The sequence below is a fragment of the Lontra canadensis genome, unplaced genomic scaffold, assembly GCF_010015895.1.
Source record: "Lontra canadensis isolate GAN:19392208 unplaced genomic scaffold, GSC_riverotter_1.0 scaffold3, whole genome shotgun sequence".
Taxonomy (NCBI): domain Eukaryota; kingdom Metazoa; phylum Chordata; class Mammalia; order Carnivora; family Mustelidae; genus Lontra; species Lontra canadensis.
In genome coordinates, this window is record NW_022630997.1 from 24,415,654 (window position 1) to 24,440,502 (window position 24,849).

Consider the following 24,849-nt stretch of genomic DNA (forward strand, 5'->3'; position numbering starts at 1 on the left):
ATCCACTGATGCACTTTGATTGCTGCTACCTCTTGGGTGTAGTGGATAATGCTGCTATGAAAATAGGTGTGGCAAATATCTCTTCAGGATCCTGCTTTCAATTCTATTGGATACTTAGAACTGCTGCGTCATATAGCAATTACATTTCCAGTTTTCGAGGGAGCACCATACTGTTTTCCATAGTGGTGGCACCATCTTACTTCCCACCAGCAGTGCACAAGGGCCCTCCTTAATCCCTGTTTCACCTCCTTAATCCCGTTTCACCCATCCCTCCACCCACCTCCCCTCGGGTAATCATCAATTTGTTCTCTCTAGTTAGTCTGCTTCTTGCTTTGTCTCTCTTTTTGTCCCCCCCCTTTAGTTCTTTTTCCTTAAATTCCACTTACGAGTGATATCATAGGTTATTTGTCTTTTTCTGATTTATTTCGCTTAGCATTATAGTCTCTGGCTCCATTCAAGTCATTACAAATGGCAAGATTTTATTCTTTTATGGCTGAATAATATTCCATTATTTATACATACCACATCTTCTTTATCCATTCATCTGTTGATGGACACTTGGACTACTTCCATAGTTTGGCTGTTGTAAATAATGCCACAGTAAACATGGGGGAGCATATAGCCCTTTGAGTTGGTTTTTGTATTATTAGTATTATTTTGAACAGTTTTCTATTAGATCAGTTAACCACAAAAAAAGTTAAAGGTGTTATTTTATCTTCATTTATTCCCTTTCATGTTTTCCCTTTATGCAGATCAGAGTTTCTGACTTTTACCATTTTCCTTCTCCCTGAAGAATTTTTTTTTAATTTTATTATTTATTTGACAGACAGAGATCACAAGTAGGCAAAGAGGCAGGCAGAGAGAGAGAGGGATAAGCAGGCTCCCTGCTGAGCAGAGAGCCGGATGCGGGGCTCGATCCCAGGACCCTGGGATCATGACCTGAGCTGAAGGCAGAGGCTTCAACCCACTAAGCCACCCAGGTGCCCCCTCTCTCCTTTATTTTTAAAGGATAATTTGCTCCCCACAGACTTGTAGGTTGGTGGGTTTTTTGCTTTCACCACTGAAGATTTCACTCTACGCTTTTCTTGTTTGCCTGGTTTGTGAAGAAAAGTCTGATAAATCTTCGTTCCTTTATAGGTTAGGAGTATTCCTCCTCCAGCTTCTTTCAAAATTTGTTGTCTTTGACTTTCTGCAGTTTAAATATGATATGCCTAGGTGTATATTTGGGTATTTATTCTGCTTGCTGTTCTCTGAGCTTCCTGACACTAATTTTAAAACCCTCTCAGTCATTTTTACTCTAAAATCTTTCTTTTGCTTCTCTTTTGATATTCCATTATGCATATGGTACACTGTTCGTAATTGTCCCTCAGTTCTTGGATATTGTCTTTTTCTTTTTTAAAGACATAAGGAATAGCATGGAGGACATTAGAAGGGAAAAATGAAGGGGGAAAAAGAGCGGAGTGGAAGACGAACCATGAGAGACTGTGGACTCAGGGACACAAACAGGAGAGTTTTAGAGGGGAGGGGGGGGGAGGATGGGTGAGCCTGGTGACGGATATTGAGGACACGGATTGCATGGAGCACTGGGTGTTATATGCAAACAGTGAATCACGTAACACTACATCAAAAACTAATGATGTACTCTATGGTGACTAACATAACACAATAAAAAAAAAGATTTTATTTGTCAGAGAGAGAGAGAGCATAAGCAGGGGGTAACAGCAGATAGAGGGAGAAGCAGGCTCCACACCGAGCGGGGAGCCTAATGTGGAACTGTGTCCCAGGACCCTGGGATCATGACCCGAGCCAAACGCAGATGCTTAACCAACCGAGCCACCCGGACGTCCCATCTTTTTCATTCTTTCCCTTTCTCCATTTCAGTTTGTGAAGTTTCTTTTGACATATCTTCAAGTTTACCTGACTCAGTGTCGGGTCTGTTGATGAGCCCATCAAAGGCATTTAGGTATTTTCATTTGTTACAGTGCTTTGATTTTTAGCATTTACTTGTAATTCTGTCTCGGGTTTCAGTTTCTTGGTCATTTCTCATCTATTCTTGCATGTTGTTTGCATGTTCCATTAAAGCCCATGGCATGTTAATCAGTTATTCTGAATTTCGGGTAATTCCAACATCTTTGCCATAGGGGTCTAGTAGTGTTGCTTGCTTTGTCTCTTCATTTCGTGTCTTTCTTGCCTTAGCATGTTTTGTAAATTTTTGTTGGAAGTTGGACAGAAATGATCAGTGGGCCTTTAGCGTAAGACTTTATCTGCGTTAGGTTCTGTTTAATGTTTGCTGTAGTGGGTGTTGCAGGCTTCAAGTTCCTCTATGCCTTGTTTTTGTCTTCCTCTTGCTTTTGGGTTTCCCTAGAAACTTTTTAAATGACAATTACTGAGATATAAGTCACACACTATACAATTCACCCATGTTCAAGTGTGTAATTCACTGGGTTTTATGACCATCACTACAGCCAATTTTAGACCATTTTCATCACCTCAAATCACCTATCACCCACTTATACCCTGTACCACCCTATACCACACTCCCAGCCTTAAGCAATCATTAGTTTTCATCTCTGTAGATTTCCGTTATGGATGTTTCATCTGAATGGGATCATGGAATATGTGGTCTTCTGTGACTTCTTTCACTTAGCGTGTTTTCAAGGTTCATCAATGTTGTAGCATGAATTGGTACTTTATTAATTTTTGTGGCCAATTACTCCATTGTAAGAATATACCATATTCTGTTTGTCAGTTAATGAGTATTTTTTTTGTATTCTTTACATCTTTTATAAGTAATGTTGTTATAAACCTCTGTGTATAAGTTTTTATATGAACATGTCTTTATTACACTTGGGTAAATTCCAAAGAATGGGATTGGTGGGACATCTGCCAAGTGTATATTGAACTTGATAAGAAACTGCCAGACCGTTACAAAGTGGCTGTATCATTTTGCATACCACATAGCAGTGTATGAGAGTTCCAGCTGCTTTGCATCTTTGTTAACAGTTTATATTGTCAGTTTTTACATTTTTGAATTATTCTCATAGGTACGTAATGGTGGTGATATACCACTACACCGGCACATCTTTTCACCTGCATATTTGGCTTCCCGAGAGATCTTCTTTGGTAATGTGCCTGTTCAAATCTTTGTTTTTTAACTGGGTTGTTTAAGGAGCACCTGGCTGGCTCAGTCAGAAGAGCATGCAACTCTTGATCCTGGGGTTGTGAGTTTGAGGCCCATGCTGGGTGCAGAGGTTACTTAAAAACAACAAAAACGGGGGCGCCTGGGTGGCTCAGTGGGTTAAAGCCTCTGACTTCGGCTCAGGTCATGATCCCAGGGTCCTGGGATCGAGCCCCGCATCAGGCTCTCTGCTCCTCGGAGGGCCTGCTTCCTCCTCTCTCTCTGCCTGCCTCCCTGCCTGCTTGTGATCTCTCTCTCTGTCAAATGAATAAATAAAATCTTTAAAACAAACAAACAAAAAAACCCCAAAAACCTTGGGTTGTTTACTTACTGAGGTTTGGGAGTTCATTATAATTTTCTTGATATATTCAGGATACAAGCCTTTTATCAGATGTGATTTGGAAATATTTTCTCCCTGGCTCTTCATTCTTTCTAAAGTATCTTTCAAATAGTGGAAGCTTTATTTTTCTTAAGAAGTATGATTTATATTTTTTTTCTCTATGGATGTTTTTGGTATCCTAAGAAATCTTTTGCCCAATGCAACATTATAGAAATTGTTTCTTCCAAAACTTTATCACGCACATCCATGATTAATTCTGAATTAAATCTTGCATGAGGTATAAGGTATGTCTGGGGTTGTTGAGGTTTCTTTTTTAAGCACGAATACCCACATTTTGAAAAGATTATCCTATCTCTATTTTATTATTGCTTTGGCACATTTATAGAAAAATCAATTGACTATATAAAGTGTGAGTATATTTGTAGGTAATCAATTCTGTCCCATCGATCTATCTTTGATGCCAATACTACACTCTTGATTACTATCTTGTTTATAAACTTTAAAATCTAACAACTATTACATATATATATATGGGTCTTCCAACTATTGCTTTTCAAAGTTGTTTTTTTTTATTACTCTGGTTCTTTTGCCTTTCCATATGAATTTTAGAATTTGTTTATTGACTTCTACAAAATACCCTGATGGAATCTTGATTGGAACTGCTTTGTTGTCTATAGTTTAGTCTGGGGAGAAGAACTGAAAACTTAACAATACTGAATTTTCAAGCCATTACATTTTTCAAGGTCTTTTTGGTTTCTTTCATCAGCATTTTGCAGTTTTCAGCAGATTTTTTTTTTTAAAAAACAGATAAGACTTATACCTATTTCATGGGATTTGGTGCTATTATATAAATGTGTTTAAAATTTTCCATTTCTAATTTTTTATTGCTAGTATATAGACATACAACTTTTTGTATATTGATCTTGTATCCTGCCAACTTGCTAAACTCCTTTACTTCTAGTGGGTTCTTTTTTTGTTTTTTGGTGTTTTTTTGGTAGAGTCTCTGGAATTTTATATAATCTATATAATCATCATATGCTTTTTTTTATGGCCTTACTGCACTGGGTAGGACCTTAAGTCTATCTTTGATCTATACTTATGCCAATACTATACTCTCTTGGAAGAAGCAGACACAATATAATTATTTCCTGAAATTTGCCAGGACTTGCATTATGGTTCTGCATATGGTCAGTTTGGCAAATATTCCACAGAAGCTTCCAAAAAATGTATTCTGGAGTTGTTGGGTCTCTCTCTCTACATATGTCCATTAAGTCACATTTGTTAATTATATTAAAATAATCTATATCCTGCTGTTTTTTTTCCCCCTGGTCTGCTTGTTCTACTGAAGGAGGTGTGTTAAGATCTCTCACCGTGATCTTTGAGTTGTCCATTTCTTTTTTGTAGTTTTGTCCATTTTTGCATCTTGGATTTTGAGGTGTGTATCAATCTGGAGTTGTAACAGTTCACTGGATCACATCAGCATGAGATACTCTTATTACAAGTAATACCATTTGCCTCGAAGGGTACTTTTTTTGAAATCAATGTACTGTACCATCTGTTGACCTTGGTATCCTCCCTCCTCAGTGGTCTTTGAGCTTCTCCCATTGTTTGGCACAGAGTAGAAAATGATGAAAAAATGATACTCAGATGACTGCCATTTAATTTTCTATTTTTCAAATGTGAGATAACCATATAGGTGATTTTGTATTTTCCCAGTATTTCATTTTTGCCTGTTTTTTGTCTTTATATAAATGGATGCAAACTATACATTTTATCATTCACCCTCATTTTAGAAATTTATCCATGTTTTCTTACACATTGATTTTTCCCTGCTGTATAGTATTTCATTATGTAAATAACTCCCTGGATCTTTTTCAGTCTCACACCTTCAAATATTATCTTCCAAATTTGTTTCTAGCCTTGACCTTTTGAGCTCTAAATTCCTGTAACCTGCTATAATCTAGACTCTGCTCATCATTTCTACCTTGTATGTAACAGAAATCCCAAATTTAATGACCAAAAGACAATTCCTGATTTCCTAATCCTTCTTCTCTCCCAGATTTCCTCCCTTTTTAGTCTTCTGTATCTTCCCACCACACCACTGTTGTGTAAGAACCCAACCAATATGGAAACACATCTGGTTTTATGTTGAGGTACAGGCAGGAGGGCAGATTGACTTGAGTGGGGTAAACATGGAGGCCTATGATTTAGAGAAAATCGGAGAGGCAGGAGCCAGAACCTGTAAGACCTGTAGAATGTGATAAGAAGTTCACATTCAGTGTGTTAGAGGAAGCTACTGGAGGATTTGGCAAGCAGGGAAGACCAGCTAGGAAACAGAAGTTCAAGAGAGTTGAGATGATGGGAATCTTAGAAGCAGGATTGGAGAAAGGTGAACAGATTTTAAAATTTATCGTAGATCTAGAGATGGTACAACTGGCTGATGGACTGGATGCAGGGATGTGCAAGACACCGATGTAGGTCAAAGGTGACTTCTTGTCTCTTGTCCCATAATCTCCCTTTCCTTCTGGACCCTATTTAGTATAATATGCTTTCATTCCATCTTCCAGGATTTTTGCCAGCTCTTTCATAGTTTCTATTAATTCATCTCTATATCCCATTGTAGGTGATGTTATAAGATCAATCTCACAATTCAAAGTTTCTCCTGTTGTATCAAATCTGTATTGATAATTACCAAATTTTCAATTCTAGTATTCATTTATGGATCTTTCTGAAATTTGTCTTTTTTATAATTTATTTATAATTTATAATAATTTATATTTTTATAATTATATAAAATAATATATAAAATAATTTTTTATAATTATCTTACTTTATGGTTGTTCAGATTATTCTATTTGTAGTTAACTAAAATCTATTTGCATCTACTGACTTTTCTTCCCGGTAGTTCACTGCCTCCTATAGACTGTCTGTGTAAGCTTATATCTTAGAATCTTTCTCCCCATGGTAGTCTAATGGGACCTTAATCTGAAACTGTTGTATTTGCTTCTGCTAGGGTCCCAGAATTGTTTTCTTGATTTGTGGTTCCTACAGTAAACACTTAGCATAAACCCATAAATTTACCCATGGTACAAGCCTAGGACTCTGATTTCTCGTAGACTGTTTCCGGGCTGATGGACAATTTATGCAAGTCCCATTTGAATACATGAACTCTATGAGGCTTTATAAAGGGAATCAAGTTATAGCTCCATTTTCTGCTAAAGCCTGAAATCAAGTTTCTTGTCCCTACATAGGATCTCAGCCCCTACATTCTTCAATAGAACTTCACTCGTTTGAGGGAATCTACCACACACTGGCAGGAATTCTGTCTTGAAGAAGGAGGCAATTTTTGTCACCTTAGAGATGATGACCGACACTGATTTGTGTGAATAGCAAACATTTTCTGTTGAGTGGCAAAATTCAAGTTTTTGCTTTATAGATTCACAATGAGTACTCGGATATTTGATAATAGATGTTTCTGCAATCAATTTCACTTTAGATTCCACCAGAGCCAGTATGTATTCTGAGAAACTGAGGTCTACCTTTAATCAGGAGGTACAAGATTGTATTGGGATTAAATATTTCTAATTTCTATTACACTCTTACAGTTACCCCACTTTTGCCTCTGTTTTATATAGTTGATAGAGTGTTATTAAAAGTGTTTACTTTTGAATAAGCTTTTATAACCACCCAGAAGGAATAAGGCTATACCATACTGGTTCAATTGGTCCCCACCTCAGAGATTTTTACCCTTGCTACCATTATAATAAGCTCTTGTTGAGACTAGAATAGGTTTTGAAGACATGTTTGTGGATATATATGTAACAAAAATTATACCCAGAACCCTAAATTTTAATGTTTCTTTCAATGCTAAAAAATTTAAGATTTTCCTATAGGAAATACTACTGATGACTGATTATTATGGAAAATTTCAAAAAGTCAAAAACACCTATAAGGGAACTAGTACAATGGCTATCCATGAACCCATTACTCAGCTAAAAATATTATCAACATTTTCTGATGCTTGTTTTGGTATCCCACATGCACACTTTTTTAAAAAGTTAACTACCATATCCTTATCACATCCACAGAATTAACTATAGTATCATATACTGCTCAGTTCAGTTTTCCCTAAGTATCCTTATTCCTAAGCTGTACTGCTGCAACTCTAAATGGGTCAATTAACTGAGAACACTTAGTTCTTACCTGTTTAATTTGGAAAGCTGGAATGAGTGATTTAATTTTATACAATTCAAAAGGTTATTTTTTTAATGTTATAGTCACACTAAGTCTTCCCCTGACCTCCAACCCGTCTTTTTCCATTGAGAGGCAATCATTTTCCTGTCTATGCTTGCTACTAGAAATATTTTACTCTGAGAATTTAAACTACCTAAATATCTAACCTTTCAAATTGGAAAAAGACCTTTAACTTTTGTGAATTCTTCTCCCCTTCCTATTTAATTATATATTGTCACCTACATATTCTTAGAAAACATCAGTTATTATGAGCTATGTTAATTAGCTGACTTATGTAAAGGGCAAATAAAGATTTAACTCAGATATACCCGTTCAGCTGCCCAGTGATATTACGATGGATGTTCTAGATAAGAGTTTCCTTTTGGTCTTCTACAATCTGAATATAAATACTAAACGGTGAAGAAATAACTACTTAGTAAGAAAAAAAGGTGTTAAGCTTTTTTAGAACGCTTATATCTGAACTAATAATTTTAGGCTTTTGCTTTTTCTAGTGGTATTTCCTACAAATAACACACAGTTGCGTATGTTTTACAGTTTCAATCTTTTTATTCTCTGTGGAATGCTAGGTTTAATGTTACAGTATGGTTGTCAAAGCTACTGAAATGTGACAAATGTCCATGTTTAAATGCTGCAGAACAGTATAACTTTAATGATTTTAAACAAAAAAGTTGTTACTTTACAGCTGAGGTCTGATGGTTTTTAAACCGATGCCTATGTGTATGGCCAGCCACAAACCCTGGGGATGTTTATTACCTGTACATGTATATACAAATATATCCCATACATAAATATGCACACAGGCACGTATTAATTTATGTGTGAAATTTATAAAATTATATACATACACATACATGCATATCTATATACATATACCCACCCTCACCATTGAGCTCACTTTCCTAACACTAATCAGCTTCATGCCCAATTATTATTGCTGCCCAGTATAACTACATGATTTTAGTGCCAATACCAAGCACCTTACAGGATGCAGGATAGGTATGTCTGTGCATATAGATATGTGTATTTATGTATGTTGTGTATATAAAGGAATTATTTCTCCCTTTTATGCTTCAGTCATGCATTACTACAATAAACAGTCTTTTCACCATAGGTTTTAGAATTCTAAACAGTGTAAAATCTACTTCTGAAAAACTGTATATGTTCATAGTTACAAAAAATATATTATATATATATATGATTGAAACCTATTGAGTACATATGTTCTCTGAATCTGGCTATATCCTAGCCATTAGATAAATTAAAAAAACACCCTATTAATAGGATGTTATGATAGCCTTAAATAGACCATTACCTGTATTTAGAATAGTTGATATATTTTAAAAGTTGACAAAATGATGTTAAAGATTTGAAAAACACTATGCATCTGCATTAAATATATAAAGGTTTCCACCAAGGGCCAGGTTCAATTCATTGTCTAAGATTTTCATGTTCCAAGAGTGACCAGTATCAGTCATTATTCTTAAAATTATGGCTCATTAAGGCTTTTATACAAAAAAAGCCCTATTTTAAATCATTTATAAAAACAAGTTCTATTTAAAAGAAAAAATGTACATGAACACTAAAGTACTCATGGATATTATCCTGTACAAAGTGACTATGTAAAGATAGGAGGCTCGTTCCCAGTAAGAACACCTCATGGTAGCACATGTAAACCTGGTTTGGTTCCTCTGCTCTGCAGCTATTCAGCATGTAAAATTTAAACCATTTCACATTAACATTTAAATTTAATACAGTGCAAATATTTGAGAATAACTTGTTCCCCCCAGTGAAACAAGAACCAGCGTTATGCTGAATATTCTTCAGATCTATTTACACATTGAGCTAAAAGTTCACCATAAACTTTGAAATTTGCTGAATATCAGCAGAAATGTAACTGAACTAGCAGCAATTGCATTTACAATATTTGATAGTTACTTGAGAGAATGCATAAAATTTTCCAGGCTGTACTCTGAATCATATTGCTCTTGATCCCAAAGATCACTCAGGTTTTCAAGAATTGATTTCATACTTGCTTTTCCGGAAGTAGAGGTGTCAGCTTTTTCTGCTTTGCCATCCTTAAGAAAAAATGGCAGAAAGACAAAATGAAAGATTATGAACTTCAGAAATAATATTCTACTTTAAAATATCATACTTATTTCTAACACTGCATTCATTCAACAGGTAAACACTTCAAGCAATGTGTAAATTTGTGATCTCATAAGCTAATTCTATTTTCCCAGTCCTAACAGTTTTATCATTTTCAGCTTTTTATTCAGGAAGAATTATAAGAACATTACAAAGAACTCATTAATAGTGTATGTATATATATTAGATATATAAATCAGCTTTTCTCCCAAACCATTTGAGAGTTAAGTTGTAGATATTATGTCTTTTTATCCCTAGACAGGAATCAGCCTGTATTTTTGAGAACAAGGATGTTCTCTTACATAATCATAGTATAATGCTCATTTATACTTAATATAATATTTATAATTTTTATTTATAATTATAATTATTTATAAATAATTTTATTTTAATTAAACTTAATACTGCTATGTAGTCCATATTCAAATTTTGCCAATTGTCACAATAAGGCCCTTTACAGCAATGGCTTTTGCTTCCTTGAAATATCTCCTGAGCACAGTTCTGCTTCTTAAAAGTCACCCATAAGAATATTCTTTCAGGGGCGCCTGGGTGGCTCAGTGGGTTAAGCCGCTGCCTTCGGCTCGGGTCATGATCTCAGGGTCCTGGGATCGAGTCCCGCGTCGGGCTCCCTGCTCAGCAGGGAGCCTGCTTCCCGCCCCCCTCTCTCTGCCTGCCTCTCCATCTACTTGTGATCTCTCTCTGTCAAATAAATAAATAAATCTTAAAAAAAAAAAAAAAGAATATTCTTTCAAAGAGAATAAAAGCTATTTAAAAACAGGAATCCAGGTTTCTTTGATCCTTCTTTTTTATAGATTACATGTATCTTATTCAACTTTACTTACATGATGTGACTGAAGAACCTCCCCCAACTGGGCCATCTCTTGGGGACTTACTTACTAATTACTGTTTAAAACGCAGCACCCAGCACCAGACACAAAATTCTAAATGTGGACTTAACACACACACACACACACACACACACACACACAATACAATGGAACTACTCTCTCTCGTATTTGTACATTACAATTCTTTATAGCTCATTTAATTAAGGCCATTTCTCACCATAATTTATACTAAGTGTGCAGTGGATTTTTCTGAACCTATGCAGGACTTTAAATCCAACCCTACTGGTTTTACATTATTACACCAATATTTCTAAGATGTTGTATTCTTTGATTATGGATGTTATTATCTGATGTTTTAGTTCCATCATCCAAAATAACGATAATGGCTACTATTTGAGAATTTATACTAGGTACCTTTTCTAAGCGCTTACATATTCTATTTCACTTCATCTTTACAACCATGTAGTGATACCAGCATTTTTATCCTCCCATGGGCAGAGAAGTCTCTAAGCAGACAAGTTAATTTGCCAAAGGTCATCAGTTAATAGGAGGCAGGGCAAGAAACAGACCCACGTCTAGCTGACTCCAGTGATAGCTGTCTTTTAGTAGGAAAGGGCTAAGAAACCTCGAAGCAGGACACTAAAGAGAGAAATCTAAGAGTTTTATCTGGACATCAAAAATCCCTCATAGGAAAAAAAAAAAAAAATCCCTCAGAGGGTTGCCTCAATAATACTCAAGTGAATGCCTTTTGCTGCTTACCTTAATACTTTCACCAAGCAGTCCTGGGAAGTCACTGAACACATTAAAGATACAGCAAATTGTATAAGTTCTTTACCTTATCAAGAGTAAACAGATCGAGAAGTTGATCTGTCCCCATACTCTGCAAACTAGAATTCTCTTGGCTGATAACAGTATTTGCTATGTTCATCTTGAATTTCTGCAAACCCATTATTTTCTCTTCCAATGTTCCTCTGGTTATCAATCGGTACACGTTAACCACACGTTTCTGAATGACAAAAAGAAGTAAACAACCGTAGCACAAATAAACTGATAAGCTTTGAGGTTCACCAAGTCAGGGGGCTTGCATACTTGAACCAAGTACTTAACTACTACCTAATTAGGATTGGATTTTCTTTATTTAACAGGCTTCATGAGCTTAAAATTTTATCATTTTGCAGAGAATTAAGTATTAGGAAGGGACAGTGTCCAAGGTTTCCTTAGCCCAAGTACCTTATTTAATACATGAGGAAGTGGTGCCACAGATTGGGTGACTTGCCTAAGGTCACAACACTTAGCATGAGAGAAGAAACTTAAACCAAGGCTTCCTGGCTTTTTTGGGTATTTTTCCCAGGGTACAAGTTAACACCTGTGAGTGATGACTTTTTACCTGCCCAATGCGATGGGCCCGGTCCATGGCTTGTAGATCACGCATAGGATTCCAGTCGTGTTCCACAAATACTACTGTGTCAGCGCCTGTTAAGTTAAGCCCCAGGCCACCAACATGAGTTGTAAGTAAAAGAACATCTATGGATGGATCATTGTTAAACCTGAAAGTATAGATATTGAAAAAAAAATTAGTATATTTCTAAGGTTTCTGTAACAAACTAGACCTTTAACATGTAAAGACAGAAGAGTTGGGGGGAAAGGCTAGCTCAGGAAAATCAGAGGATGAGGTGGTTGCTACTATTATGCTAATCCTAGAAGATACTGATAAAAGGTCTGACATCTAAGAACTTCTAGGAAAAAGAAAAACTAACATTATTACCAAGCTACCATTTATTCCATTTTCACCATGAATCAAACGATGGGCTTTTGTACTTTGCGTGCATTATGTTATAATAGCTCTATAAGGATATTATCATTGTCCTTATAGATATTATTCATTTTTGATAAATAAGCCCAACAGAACATGTCTAGAGTCAGGAGTCAAACCTGGGTTTTTCTACCTGCAAAGCCCCTTTGTGGGTCTCTAAAACTTGTGCCTAATAATCTCTTAGAGATGCTTATAAAAAATGCTCACTCTTATGGTCAGCAGGTCTGGGACAAAACCTAGGAATCTGCATTTAAAAAACCAACCCCTGGGACGCCTGGGTGGCTCAGTCAGTTAAGCCGCTGCCTTTGGCTCGGGTCATGATCCCAGGGTCCTGGGATCGAGTTCCGCATCAGGCTCCTTGCTCGGCAGGGAGCCTGCTTCTCTTTCCACCTCTGTTTATGTGTGCTCGCTCGCTCTCTCTGACAAGTAAATAAATAAAATCTTAAAAAAACAAACCAACCAACCAACCCCTAAGGTCTAAAGTAGAGAATGCAGACAACCCTTAAACACTGCACTCACCAATTCTGCTTCCTACCTGGGCCAGCTTCCAATTTGTTCTCAGCAGAGACACAGGGATGTCAGAGATCTTAGCTAAGCCACTTGTGTCCTCCTACCCTAACCTCCCAAAAAAGATAAGGAGGAAAGTCGTTGCCTCTATCTTCTGTTGATGCCTTAAATTTCTTCCATGCCCTTCAGAGTGCCTTCCTAATATTGTCATGCTTTTTCTTTTTTTAACTAAAACTATCAATTCTATTTTTGGAGTTTTATATTTTAAATGGGTTTAGTTGGGCTGAATCATACCATAACAAAACACATGTGTGGATATTTAGCCAAAGAAAATGTTTCATGAGGCAAACTTCTATGTAAGTAACAACTGACTATAACTTGCTTTCTAAGAGTTTGAGAAGCCACTTACCGTGAAACAATGGAATGCCTCTGACCAGGAGGTATGCTGCCATCTAATCTCAGGTAAGTGACAGAGGGTAAGTGAGGTTTGAGAAGATCATGTTCCACTATATCAAGCATGCTTTTAAGCTGACAGAAGATCAGTATCCTGTGCTGGGCCACAACAGACTCTGTGCCACTCTCTGAAGTGCTGCCATTTCCCAAACCACAGTCCAACAGCAACTTGAAAAACAGAATCAGCTGTTACACAGGTGTCCAATAAAGGAGGCAACCAATCTCACTGTGACAAATACTTCTTGTGGTAAGAAAAGGCTAAGCTCATCTGTCATCTGGGAAGCAGATTGGCACTCTGGGTTGTCATCTGTTAGCCTGCAGCCTCTGGAACTAGTTTGTGAGGTGTTCAGGCTTAGAATTTCCTCATCACCTCTTCAGGAGGTTCTCTGATGGGCCCCTCTCCCCTTTCCTGAGTTACCTGAGGCTCAGTAGAATCTCAATAAATGTTTATTGAAAATGAAGACCTCCAGGCAAATGGTTCACGAAAAGTTATAAAAGAATAGTGGGGGTGCCTGGCTGGCTCAGTCAGAATACGCGACTCTTGATCTCAGGGTCGTGAGTTCAAGCCCCATGTTGGGTATGGAGCCTACTTAATTAAAAAAAAAGAAAAGATAGAACAGTATGAAGAAAACATAACATAGCAGCTAAATCTGGCAGAAATCAAAATTACAAAAAAGAGAACCAAAAGCATCTAGTGAGATCTGGATTCCTGAACGTACTACAATATAGTTAGTGACCAGTATCTTTAACAGCAAGAACCATGCTGCTATTGATCTTTTGTATTTCCTGCTACATTATGGCTTAGTGCCTGGCATACAGCAGGTACGACAAATGAACAAATATCCAAGTAAGTGAACAAAATCCAAGAAAATCATGTGTATATCTGTTTGGGAAACTAAAGTACCCAGTATTTACTCTTCTTCATTCCTAGGACCTTAAGATAGTAAATTCTGCCCAAAACGTAAGACCTCAATGCAGGAGGCTTTCTCCTTTCTACTCATGAAAGTTACTCAGAAAACCAAAAGCTCAGCTGGACAAGATAACCAAAAGGGCACACAGGTAAACTCCAAATTCAGTATAAAACTTACTGTGCAGAAAAAAGTTAACGCAGGAGACCTGAAATGCTTTTCTTAGAAAGTCCAGCTTGCAAGGTCTGTTCTTGGCTGAAACAAGTCTTGAAATTTGGGTTTTGAGTCTTTTCATTGTTCCCTACCTGATAAGGATGGCCTACTGTGCTTAAACTGTTGTACAAACAATATGATTATGCTGAGACTGGCTTGCTTTCTGGGAGTCTAGAATTTTGGTATATACTAGGCAGAGGGAATCTACATGATCAGAGCCAATAAAAACTTTGGGCATTGAGTCTCTAATTAGCCCACCTGTTAAGTAATATTTCACATGGGTTGTCATAATTTATGCTGGGGGAAAAACAAATGTTCTCTCTCTTCTACCTTAATAGCCCTTAAATTGTAAATTTTTGCCCTAAGCTTTCCCTCCCTCCTTGATATAGAGTACATACAGAGTATACTACACCAAGGAACTCCTCCAGGTGGAATAAAGAAATCTGATGAACGTAATTCTCTCTATCCCATGCCTCTAAATCTGCAATCATATTACCATCTTTATTTTTAAAAATCTGGGGTGTTTTAAGAGACTATAACTAGGTGGTATCCAGTATAAAGAATGTGGATACCAGTGGGAAATTCTACATGGCTTCTTTATATAAAAGAGGAGCTCTAGATAGTAATTTATCAGAATGTCTGCCATGCACATTCAATTATCTTAGTCCTTTAGGCAACAATATCAAACCCTACAGATAACCATTCATATTAAGAACATCCATCTAAGACTTCTCCAAGTTCATATTTACCATACAATCTTCCTTCCTGATATCTTCTTCCAGTGTAGCACTGTCTTACTGGATATATGGACATATCATTTGACATAAATATTCTTGTCTGGCAGCAGAACTGGCATTCTGCATTCTGGTTTTCCCAATAATCTCTTATAACCTGAGTTTGCTCTGAGAGGCTTGATGAAATCCAAGTATTCTGGTAAAATCTAGTTTGCAGCCTTAAAGAGCTGATTACTAGACTCTAGGAAAATGGTTACCAAGGCCCCCTGATATGAGTGTAGGAGAGGCCAGATTCCTCCCTAGAGAGCAATTTAATTTTATCTTGCCCTAACTTCGGTAATGGCTAAATTAACCCAGGTTTTTCAAACTGTTCCTCATATAAGATGGTTTCCAGATTCTTTTGATCTCCCACTTATCATGCCCATAAATGATACTCAAAATTTGGTGTGATAGATATAAAAGACAGTGAAACTGTGATGCCCTCATTTTGGCCATTATATTATTATTATTCCTGCCCAAGATCACATGAGCTTTACTTACCAGTACCTAATTCATACGACAAGTTTATAGTGAACCTGCCATCAAATCAAATGCAACTTCACACTATATGAAATGTGTGCCAAGTCTGACAGAATCTGTAAGTTTTTTAAAACTGACTTTGCTTATTTCCATTAAATTTCACCTATAGTTTCAGTTTATCCTTCCAGTATCCTGAAATTTTAAAATTCTGGCAATATTAGATAATTCTGGTACTATTACTTGCTTATAAACATGTTTCTGTATTTCTAGTGCCAGATTTATTTTTTATTTATTTGACAGAGATCACAAGCAGGCAGAAGGGCAGGCAGAGAGAGAGAGAAGAAGAAGCAGGCTCCCCGCTGAGCAGAGAGCCTGATTTGGGGCTCGATCCCAGAACCCCGGGATCATGACCTGAGCTGAAGGCAGAGGCTTTAACCCACTGAGCCACCCAGGCACCCTTTAGTGCCAGATTTTTAAAACGCAAATAAGACTTCTCCCCTAATTCAGAGAATAGACATATTTTAGATGAAAGCAAACAAGAAAGCAAGCTAGTTCTCTATCCCCTAAGGCAGAATGGCTGAAAAGAACTGGGAAAATAGAAAAGTCAGGTTCTAGAAAAGCCCTCCATAAGTATGGCCAGAAATAATATGGGCCTAAGCTGCAGAGTTCCTAAGCATCTTAATTCCAGACACCAGAATGACAAGAAGCAATTTTAAAATGAGAGATCAGAATGCTGTCCAAACCCTTCTCACTCTTAAGAGCGTTTTCAGTATCTTCACTTAATAAATTTCTGTCACTTTACTCACAAAAAAAAGAGAGAGAGATCAGTTTAAGTAATAACTGCAGGGGAAAAAAATAATGTGCAAAATGATAAACTAAAAATAATTTCAAGCCTATAATTAAAGTGTAGATGAAATTCAACATTTTTTTTTTAAATCTAATTAGCAGATTCCTTGACTAAGTATATCTTAGAGCTTTATATAATATATCAGCTATGTTGGGGATCTGGATGGCTCAGTCAGTTAAGCATTTGCCTTCAGCTCAGATCATGATCCCAGGGTACAGGGATCAAGTCCCACGTTGGGGGGGGGTCCCTACTCAGTGGGCAGTCTGCTCCCCACTCGTGATCTCTCTCTCAAATAAATAAAATCTTTTTTAAAAATGTATCAGCTATGTTAAGAAATTTGGGAACACTTCATATTCAAATTTAGTTTAGTCAAATAAAACTATATATATATAAACCATCTAAACACAATAGTCATTCTTCCTTTTTATGGGAATGCGTTCTTTTATATTTCTATTTAATAATATAAGGATACATGCCTGGATGTCATATGTCATTATATAACATTTCTATATTAACCAATGTGAAATAAAAAATCTTCTTTCATTAGTTATTTTCAATGAAATTTAGGCCAGAATGACTACAAAAAGCAAAAACAATTACTAAATTACTATAGTCCAGATTTTATAGTAAGCTCTTAATTTCTTTTTTTAAAGATTTTACTTATTTATTTGACAGAGAGAAACACAGCAAGAGATGGAACACAAGCAGAAGGAGGGGGAGAGGGAGAAGCAGGCTTCCTGCCAAGAAGAGAGCCTGATGCGGGGGGCTTGATCCCAGTACCCTGGGATCATGACCCGAGCTGAAGGCAGCTGCCTAACCAACTGAGCCATCTAGGCGGCCCTAAGCTCTTAATTTTTTTTTTTTTTAAAAGACTATTTATTTATTTGACAGAGATCACAAGTAGGCAGAGAGGCAGGCAGAAAGAGAGAGGGGAAAGCAGGCTCCCTGCTGAAAGCCTGATATGGGGCTTGATCGCAGGACCCTGAGATCATGACCTGAGCTGAAGGGAGAGGCTTAACCCACTGAGACACCCAGATGCCCCCCTAGCTCTTAATTTTTAAGACAATGTAAAACTGGCGGCATCACGTTACCTGATTTCAAGCTTTACTACAAAGCTGTGATCACCAAGAGAGCATGGTACTGGCATAAAAACAGACACACAGACCAGTGGAACAGAGTAGAGAGCCCAGATATGGACCCTCAACTCTATGGTCAAATAATCTTCGACAAAACAGGAAAAAATATACAGTGGGAAAAAAGACAGTCTCTTCAATAAATGGTGCTGGGAAAACTGGACAGCTATATGTAGAAGAATGAAACTCGACCATTCTCTTAGACCGTACACAAAAGTAAACTCAAAATGGATAAAAGACCTCAACATGAGACAGGAATCCATCAGAATCCTAGAGGAGAACATAGGCAGTAACCTCTTCGATATCAGCCACAGCAACTTCTTTCAAGATATGTCTCCAAAGGCAAAGGAAACAAAAGTGAAAATGAACTTTTGGACTTCATCAAGATCAAAAGCTTCTGCACAGCAAAGGACACAGTCAACAAAACAAAGAGGCAACCCAGGGAGTGGGAGAAGATATTTGCAAATGACAGTACAGACAAAAGGTTGATATCCAGGATCTATAAAGAACTCCTCAAACTCAACACACACAAAACAGACAATCAGATAAAAAAAAAATGGGCAGAAGATATGAACAGACACTTCTCCAATGAAGACATACAAATGGCTATCCGACACATGAAAAAATGTTCATCATCACTAGCCATCAGGGAGATTCAAATTAAAACCACATTGAGATATCACCTTACACCACTTAGAATGGCCAAAATTAGCGAGACAGGAAACAACATGTGTTGGAGGGGATGTGGAGAAAGGGGAACCCTCTTACACTGTTGGTGGGAATGCAAGTTGGTGCAGCCACTTTGGAGAACAGTGTGGAGATTCCTCAAGAAATTAAAAATAGAACTTCCCTATGACCCTGCAATTACACTACTGGGTATTTACCCCAAAGATACAGATGTAGTGAAAAGAAGGGCCATCTGTATCCCAATGTTTATAGCAGCCATGGCCACGGTCGCCAAACTGTGGAAAGAACCAAGGTGCCCTTCAACGGACGAGTGGATAAGGAAGATGTGGCCCATATACACTATGGAGTATTATGCCTCCATCAGAAAGGATGAATACCCAACTTTTGTAGCAACATGGACAGGACTGGAAGAGATTATGCTGAGTGAAATAAGTCAAGCAGAGAGCGTCAATTATCATATGGTTTCACTGATTTGTGGAGCATAACAAATAGCATGGAGGACAAGGGGAGTTAGAGAGGAGAAGGGAGTTGAGGGAAATTGGAAGGGGAGGTGAACCATGAGAGACTATGGACTCTGAAAAACAATCTGAGGGTTTTGAAGGGGCGGGGGGTGGGAGGTTGGGGGAACGAGGTGGTGGGTATTGGAGAAGGCATGGACTGCATGGAGCACTGGGTGTGGTGCAAAAACAATGAATACTGTTACGCTGAAAATTTTAAAAAATTAAAAAAAAAAAAAAGACAACGTAGAACTAAATGTATTAGCCTTAACATTTTCATGCTTGAAATTGGTTCTTTTAAAAAGTTAAACCTTTTGGGGGTGCCTGGGTGGCTCAGTGGGTTAAAGCCTCTGCCTTTGGCTCAGGTCATGATCCCAGGGTCCTGGGATCAAGCCCTGAGTTGCGCTCTCTGCTTAGCGGGGAGTCTGCTTCCTCCTCTCTCTGCCTGCCCCTCTGCCTACTTGTGATCTCTATCAAATAAATAAGTAAAATCTTTAAAAAAAAAGTTTAACCTTTTGAAATCTTAGAATTTTCAAAAATTCTGTTTCTGAAAGCTATATACCCAGAAAGCAACATGAGCAAACTGGCAGAGCAGGCAGCTCCTGATAAAACTCAGAGATCCACACTGACGCACATTACAATCAAACCATTCAAAGAGAGTCCTGAAAGCAGCAAGAAAAGGTGAATTCGTCATGTAAAAGGGATCTCAGTAGGGTCAATATTTCTCATCAGAAACCATGGAAGACATTATTGAAGAAAGTGAAAGGATAATCTACAGAGTGGGAGAACATATTTGCAAAATCATGTATCTAATAAGGGCTTAATATCCAGAATATAAAAGAACTCTTAAAACTCAACTAAAGACAGACTATAAAATTTAAAAATGGTCCAAGAACTTAAAAGGCATTTTCAACAATGAGATAGCACTTCATACCTACTGGGATGGCTACAATAAATAAAAAAGTGTTGGCCAAGATATGGAGAAAATGGAACACTAACATATTTGCTGATGGGAATGTAAATAGTACAACCACTGTGGAAAAGTCTGAGAGGCCCTGAAAAAGTTAAACATAGAATTTCTCTATGATCCAGCAATTCCACTCCTAGTCTACATCCAAAAGAACTGAAAAGAGGGGCTGTTTAAACAGATACTTATTAGCCCATGTTCATTGCAGTATTGTTCACAATAGCCAAAAGGTGGAAACAACCCAAGTGTCCATCAACACATGACCAGATAAATAAAATGTGATATATAAATAATAATGGAATATTATTCAGCCATAAAAATGAAGTACTGATACATGCTACAAACACAAATGAACCTTGAAAAATGAAGTGAAATAAGCCAGTCACAAAAGTGCAAATATTTAGAGAAGGTAATTCATACAGATATCGAGTGGACTAAAGGGCACCAGGGGTTGGAGGAAAGGAGAATAGGAAGTTATTCTTGCTTAATGTATACCCAGTTTATTGTTTAGGTGATAGCAAAATTTAATGTTTAGGTGATAGCAAAATTTTGGAAATACTGGCAATAGCTGCCCAACATTGTGAATGTAATTAGTGACATAGAATTGTACATTTAAACATGGTTAAAATGGCATATCTTATACTATATATATTTGCCAGTTTTTAAAAAAGCTAAACCAGACAGAAATGGTACAAATTAAAAAATAAAAGAAATGGTAAACACATCAGTAATCTTTTGGAAAAGCAAATTTACCCAGTGTTACAATCAAGAATATGTAACACACATCTGACACTCATGAGACCTACTTACCTGTTTCAAAGCTGAGAGTTTAGGGGCATGTTGGATGTCATGAAGAGAAGAATTCTGAACTGCCAGTTTTTCAGTAGTACTTTTGAACTCTGGATGTTGAGGTGTTAAGACTAATGCTGGATGATTGCACAATTTACGTAAGTACTGTAATGCCTTCAAGGGGGGAAAAAGTATAAACAAGTCCATACATGCCACAAATGTCATGTCTCAATATCTTTTCCTATTCTATTCCATCCATAGAATGCCCTTTTCCCTATGCTTGCTACTCCTACTCATTCTACAAAAATTAGTTCAAATGTCTCATCTGGGATGCCTTCATCAGTGCTTCTTGTGCAGTATATGAGAGCATTTATAGCTTGTATAAATTTTACAGTTTACATCTGTCTCCCTCACTAGATAATGAGCTTCTCATGGCAAAAAGACCTTTTTCCCAGTCAAAGTGCCTGATAATGCTTACAGATGCTTTTGGAATAAGGAAACATTTTCTAAAGATTCCCTAAGGGTTTCTCAAACTTCAATGAGTATAGAAATTTCTTGAGGACCTTATAAATCTGCAAATCTCTCCCCTACACAGTATTCTAATTCAGCAAAGCAGGGAGAGGGGAAGGTGGTTAATTGGTTAAGAATCAGAACCCTATATGGTCCTTCTTTCTTTTCTCTAATTCAGCTACATTCTTTCTCTTGCCTTTTACTTGGCTTATTATTTGGGTCTTGATATTTCTATTAGCTCGACTGACAAGGCTCAAGAGACTGCTGGACACTATGATAGAAACTACAGGAGAGGTATTAGCCTTCACAACTACCTCTCCCCATCTTTTATCTTTAAAAATGTTACAGTATTTAATTTATTGGTAGCAATATTGGTAGACTATTTCAAAAGGGACAGAAAGACTGAATTGACACTTTCTCTTTTTCATTTGCTATTCCCCTGAGCACACAAGGCATACATGTCTCACGACGTCTGTACTTTGGGTATCCTTGCCTGGAATCACTTCCCCCCCACATATCGGCATGCCTCAATCTTCCAGATCTCTGCTTGTATGTCACCATCTCAGTGAGGCCATTCCTGATCCCTGTACTAAAAACCACAACTCCTATATTATATAACACCATATGCTGCTTCATTTTCTCTTACATAATATGTACTTACTCCTTTTTCAACGCTATAAAGGAAGGAGTTTGTTTTTTCCAATGCTTTAACCCCTGAAATTACTGCCTTGTAGCAGGCATTCCAATTTTTTTTAATGTAAAGCAAAAGAGTCTCTAAAAACTCTTCTTTTCATGTAATATACAAAAATATATTGCATTTTGTATAATTTTATTCATTTTTTTATTATGTTGGTCACTATGCAGTACATTGTTAGTTTCTAATGTAGTGTTCCATGATTCATTGCTTGCATGTAACACCCAGTGCTCCACACAATACGTGCCCCCTCCTTAATACGCATCCCCCTCAGGCTAACCCATCCCCCCACACCCCTCCATCTCTAAAACCTTCAGTTTGTTTCCCAGACTCCATAGTCTCTCATGATTTGTCTCCCCTTCTGATTTCCCACTCTTCATTTCCTCTTCCTTCTCCTAATGTCCTCCGTGCTATTCCTTGTTTCACAAATAAGTGAAACCATATGATAATTGACTTTCTCTGCTTGACTTACTTCACTTAGCATAATCTCCTCCAGTTCCAACATTTTGTATAATTTTAATATTAAATTAATTATTTCTAATTATGGAAATAAATTAGTACTTTTATTTTCAAGAATGTATACACAGTATTGAAAAAATGTAAATAAATCCATACTTCAGTATTCCATGTAAAAACTGCTGTACTGAAGAACATGATTCTTTAAGAATTAAAAAAGACTATAACCTATACCTGGAATACATGGCCTGTAGCTTTAAGCTTTGGCTTTTCAGTTTCTTCAGAAAGTGCAGCTGAAGAAACTGTTTCATCAACATCACACTTGGCACGAGACTTAGCAAAATCCTCATAGAGCTGAACCTGTAAAATTGCACCCCCAAAAGCAGTAAGTATATTTATTTTCAACTGTTCAAAACATAGCTAGCAAATGCCAATAAGAGCAGTGATTCAGACCAGTCCTCATTAAAGAAAGTATGATATCTACGCTTTACTCCTGATTACAAATTACCCACTGCATCTTGGTAAATTCCTTTAAAATTACATTTAGAAAACAAGTATAACACTTTAAGCTTGGCTGCTAAAATATTAAAAACTAGTCAAACAGTCCTAGACTCAGTATTTCCACTCTGTTGAGGAAGATAAATACATTACAATAAAAGAGAACCTGAACCCCTACAAGTGAGAAAACCTTCTCTAAGTTATGTGGTACCCGTAAGTACATTCCAAAAGACCCAAGTTTTAAATGAATACTATGGCTGGGGTGCCTGGCTGGCTCAGTTAGTTGAACACGTGACTCTTGATCTCAGAATTGTAAGTTCGAGGCCCAGGCAGGGTACAGAGATTACTTTTCAAATAAATAAAACTTTTTAAAAAAGGTAAAAGGAGAGAATACTACTGCTACCTAAAAGGAGAATTCATGAATGTTGAAACATTACCTTGGGGTCTGGGTTCCTGCCTTGTACGTGCTAAAACACTATGAAAGGGAAGCGCCAAGAAACAGAAATCAGAGTATAAAAACCCATGAATGCTAAATAAAGTCAAATTTCACTTCCCTCCCAACTCCTCCTCTTCAGGCTACTTAAATGTGTTTTATACCACCATCATACCATGGATTTTTTTTTAAGATTTTATTTTTAAGTAATCTCTACACCCAACGTGGGGCACAACTCTGAGATCAAGAGTTGCATGCTCTACTGAAAGAGCAGGCCAAGTGCCCCTACCATGAATGCTTTTCATACAGCACCTCTCCTTTTTTTTTTTTTTTTTTTAAAGATTTTATTTATTTATTTGAGAGCGAGACAGTGAGAGAGAGCATGAGCGAGGAGAAGGTCAGAGGGAGAAGCAGACTCCCCATGGAGCTGGGAGCCCGATGTGGGACTCGATCCCGGGACCCCGGGATCATGACCTGAACTGAAGGCAGTCGTCCAACCAACTGAGCCACCCAGGCGTCCCACCTCTCCTTTACTGTACTTACTTCAAAAAGTCTTCATCTCATTGCTCCTAAAATATTCAAGAAATACCAATCCCATTTTTACAGATGAGGAATGGAGGCAAGACAAATGACCATCTGTCATAAGAGATCTCAGCATCTAGATTAGCGTCCTGCTAAGCTCTAAACTCAAGTTATATAGATAGGAAAGAACCTAAGTTTCCGAGTGTGTCTGTATATCTTTTATTCATTTTATCATACTAAATCAACGCATAATACTGAAATGGATGAATGGATGCCATACTAACCTAGAACCTGAAGTTAAAAAACCAGAAAATTCTGACTATAGGCCATGTCTTACTAAGACAAGGGATAGTTTCCCCTCACAAAATAATACACAAGGAAAGGCATACAAAAAATTCCTTTGAAAAAAAAAAAAATTCCTTTGATAATGGTCTCTGTATAAAATCAGAACTGTACAAAAGCCAAGTCTTATTCCAAAAATTTACTGGCAATGCAGAAGTACTTTTAAAAGGATGTGGTCCCACTTCCCAGGTTTGAAACTCAGCCCTGATATTTATTAGCTATATAACCTTGAGCAAGTTACTTAATGTTTCTGAGCTCCCCTTTCCTTATTTGCAAAAATGGAGACTGATAATTCCTATAATGCTGTTGTGAAAATATGATGACATTACAGTAGATTTTTGGCCCTTATAAATATTCACTCATTTCTTTAAAAATTTAACCTTTTTCATGGTTTAATTAATTCAATTAATTAAATTAATTCAACATGTAAGAAAGCAACTACGATACTGGCTTTTATTTTAATGCCATATTCAAAATGCATATATTCAAATGTATATCCACATGTCAAAACAGATTCATTCAGGTGCCATCTCTACATGTTTGGAACAGAATCTTCCTAAAG

At 37.1% G+C, this 24,849-nt stretch overlaps 1 protein-coding gene across 2 annotated transcripts in view; it reads right to left on the reverse strand.

The window, feature by feature from the left end:
* Positions 1-8,298: 8,298 nt before the first annotated feature.
* The window catches only part of BTAF1 (B-TFIID TATA-box binding protein associated factor 1), a 100,762-nt gene continuing 84,211 nt past the window's right edge, over positions 8,299-24,849 (reverse strand). For both annotated transcript variants that reach the window (XM_032836497.1, XM_032836505.1), the window contains 6 exons: positions 22,727-22,852; positions 20,854-21,006; positions 13,495-13,706; positions 12,153-12,312; positions 11,601-11,771; positions 8,299-9,847 (listed from right to left, as the gene is read on the reverse strand). In XM_032836497.1, the coding sequence (XP_032692388.1) occupies positions 9,704-9,847; positions 11,601-11,771; positions 12,153-12,312; positions 13,495-13,706; positions 20,854-21,006; positions 22,727-22,852 (966 nt within the window). In that variant the 3' untranslated portion in view covers positions 8,299-9,703. The remainder of the gene's footprint in view (positions 9,848-11,600; positions 11,772-12,152; positions 12,313-13,494; positions 13,707-20,853; positions 21,007-22,726; positions 22,853-24,849) is intronic.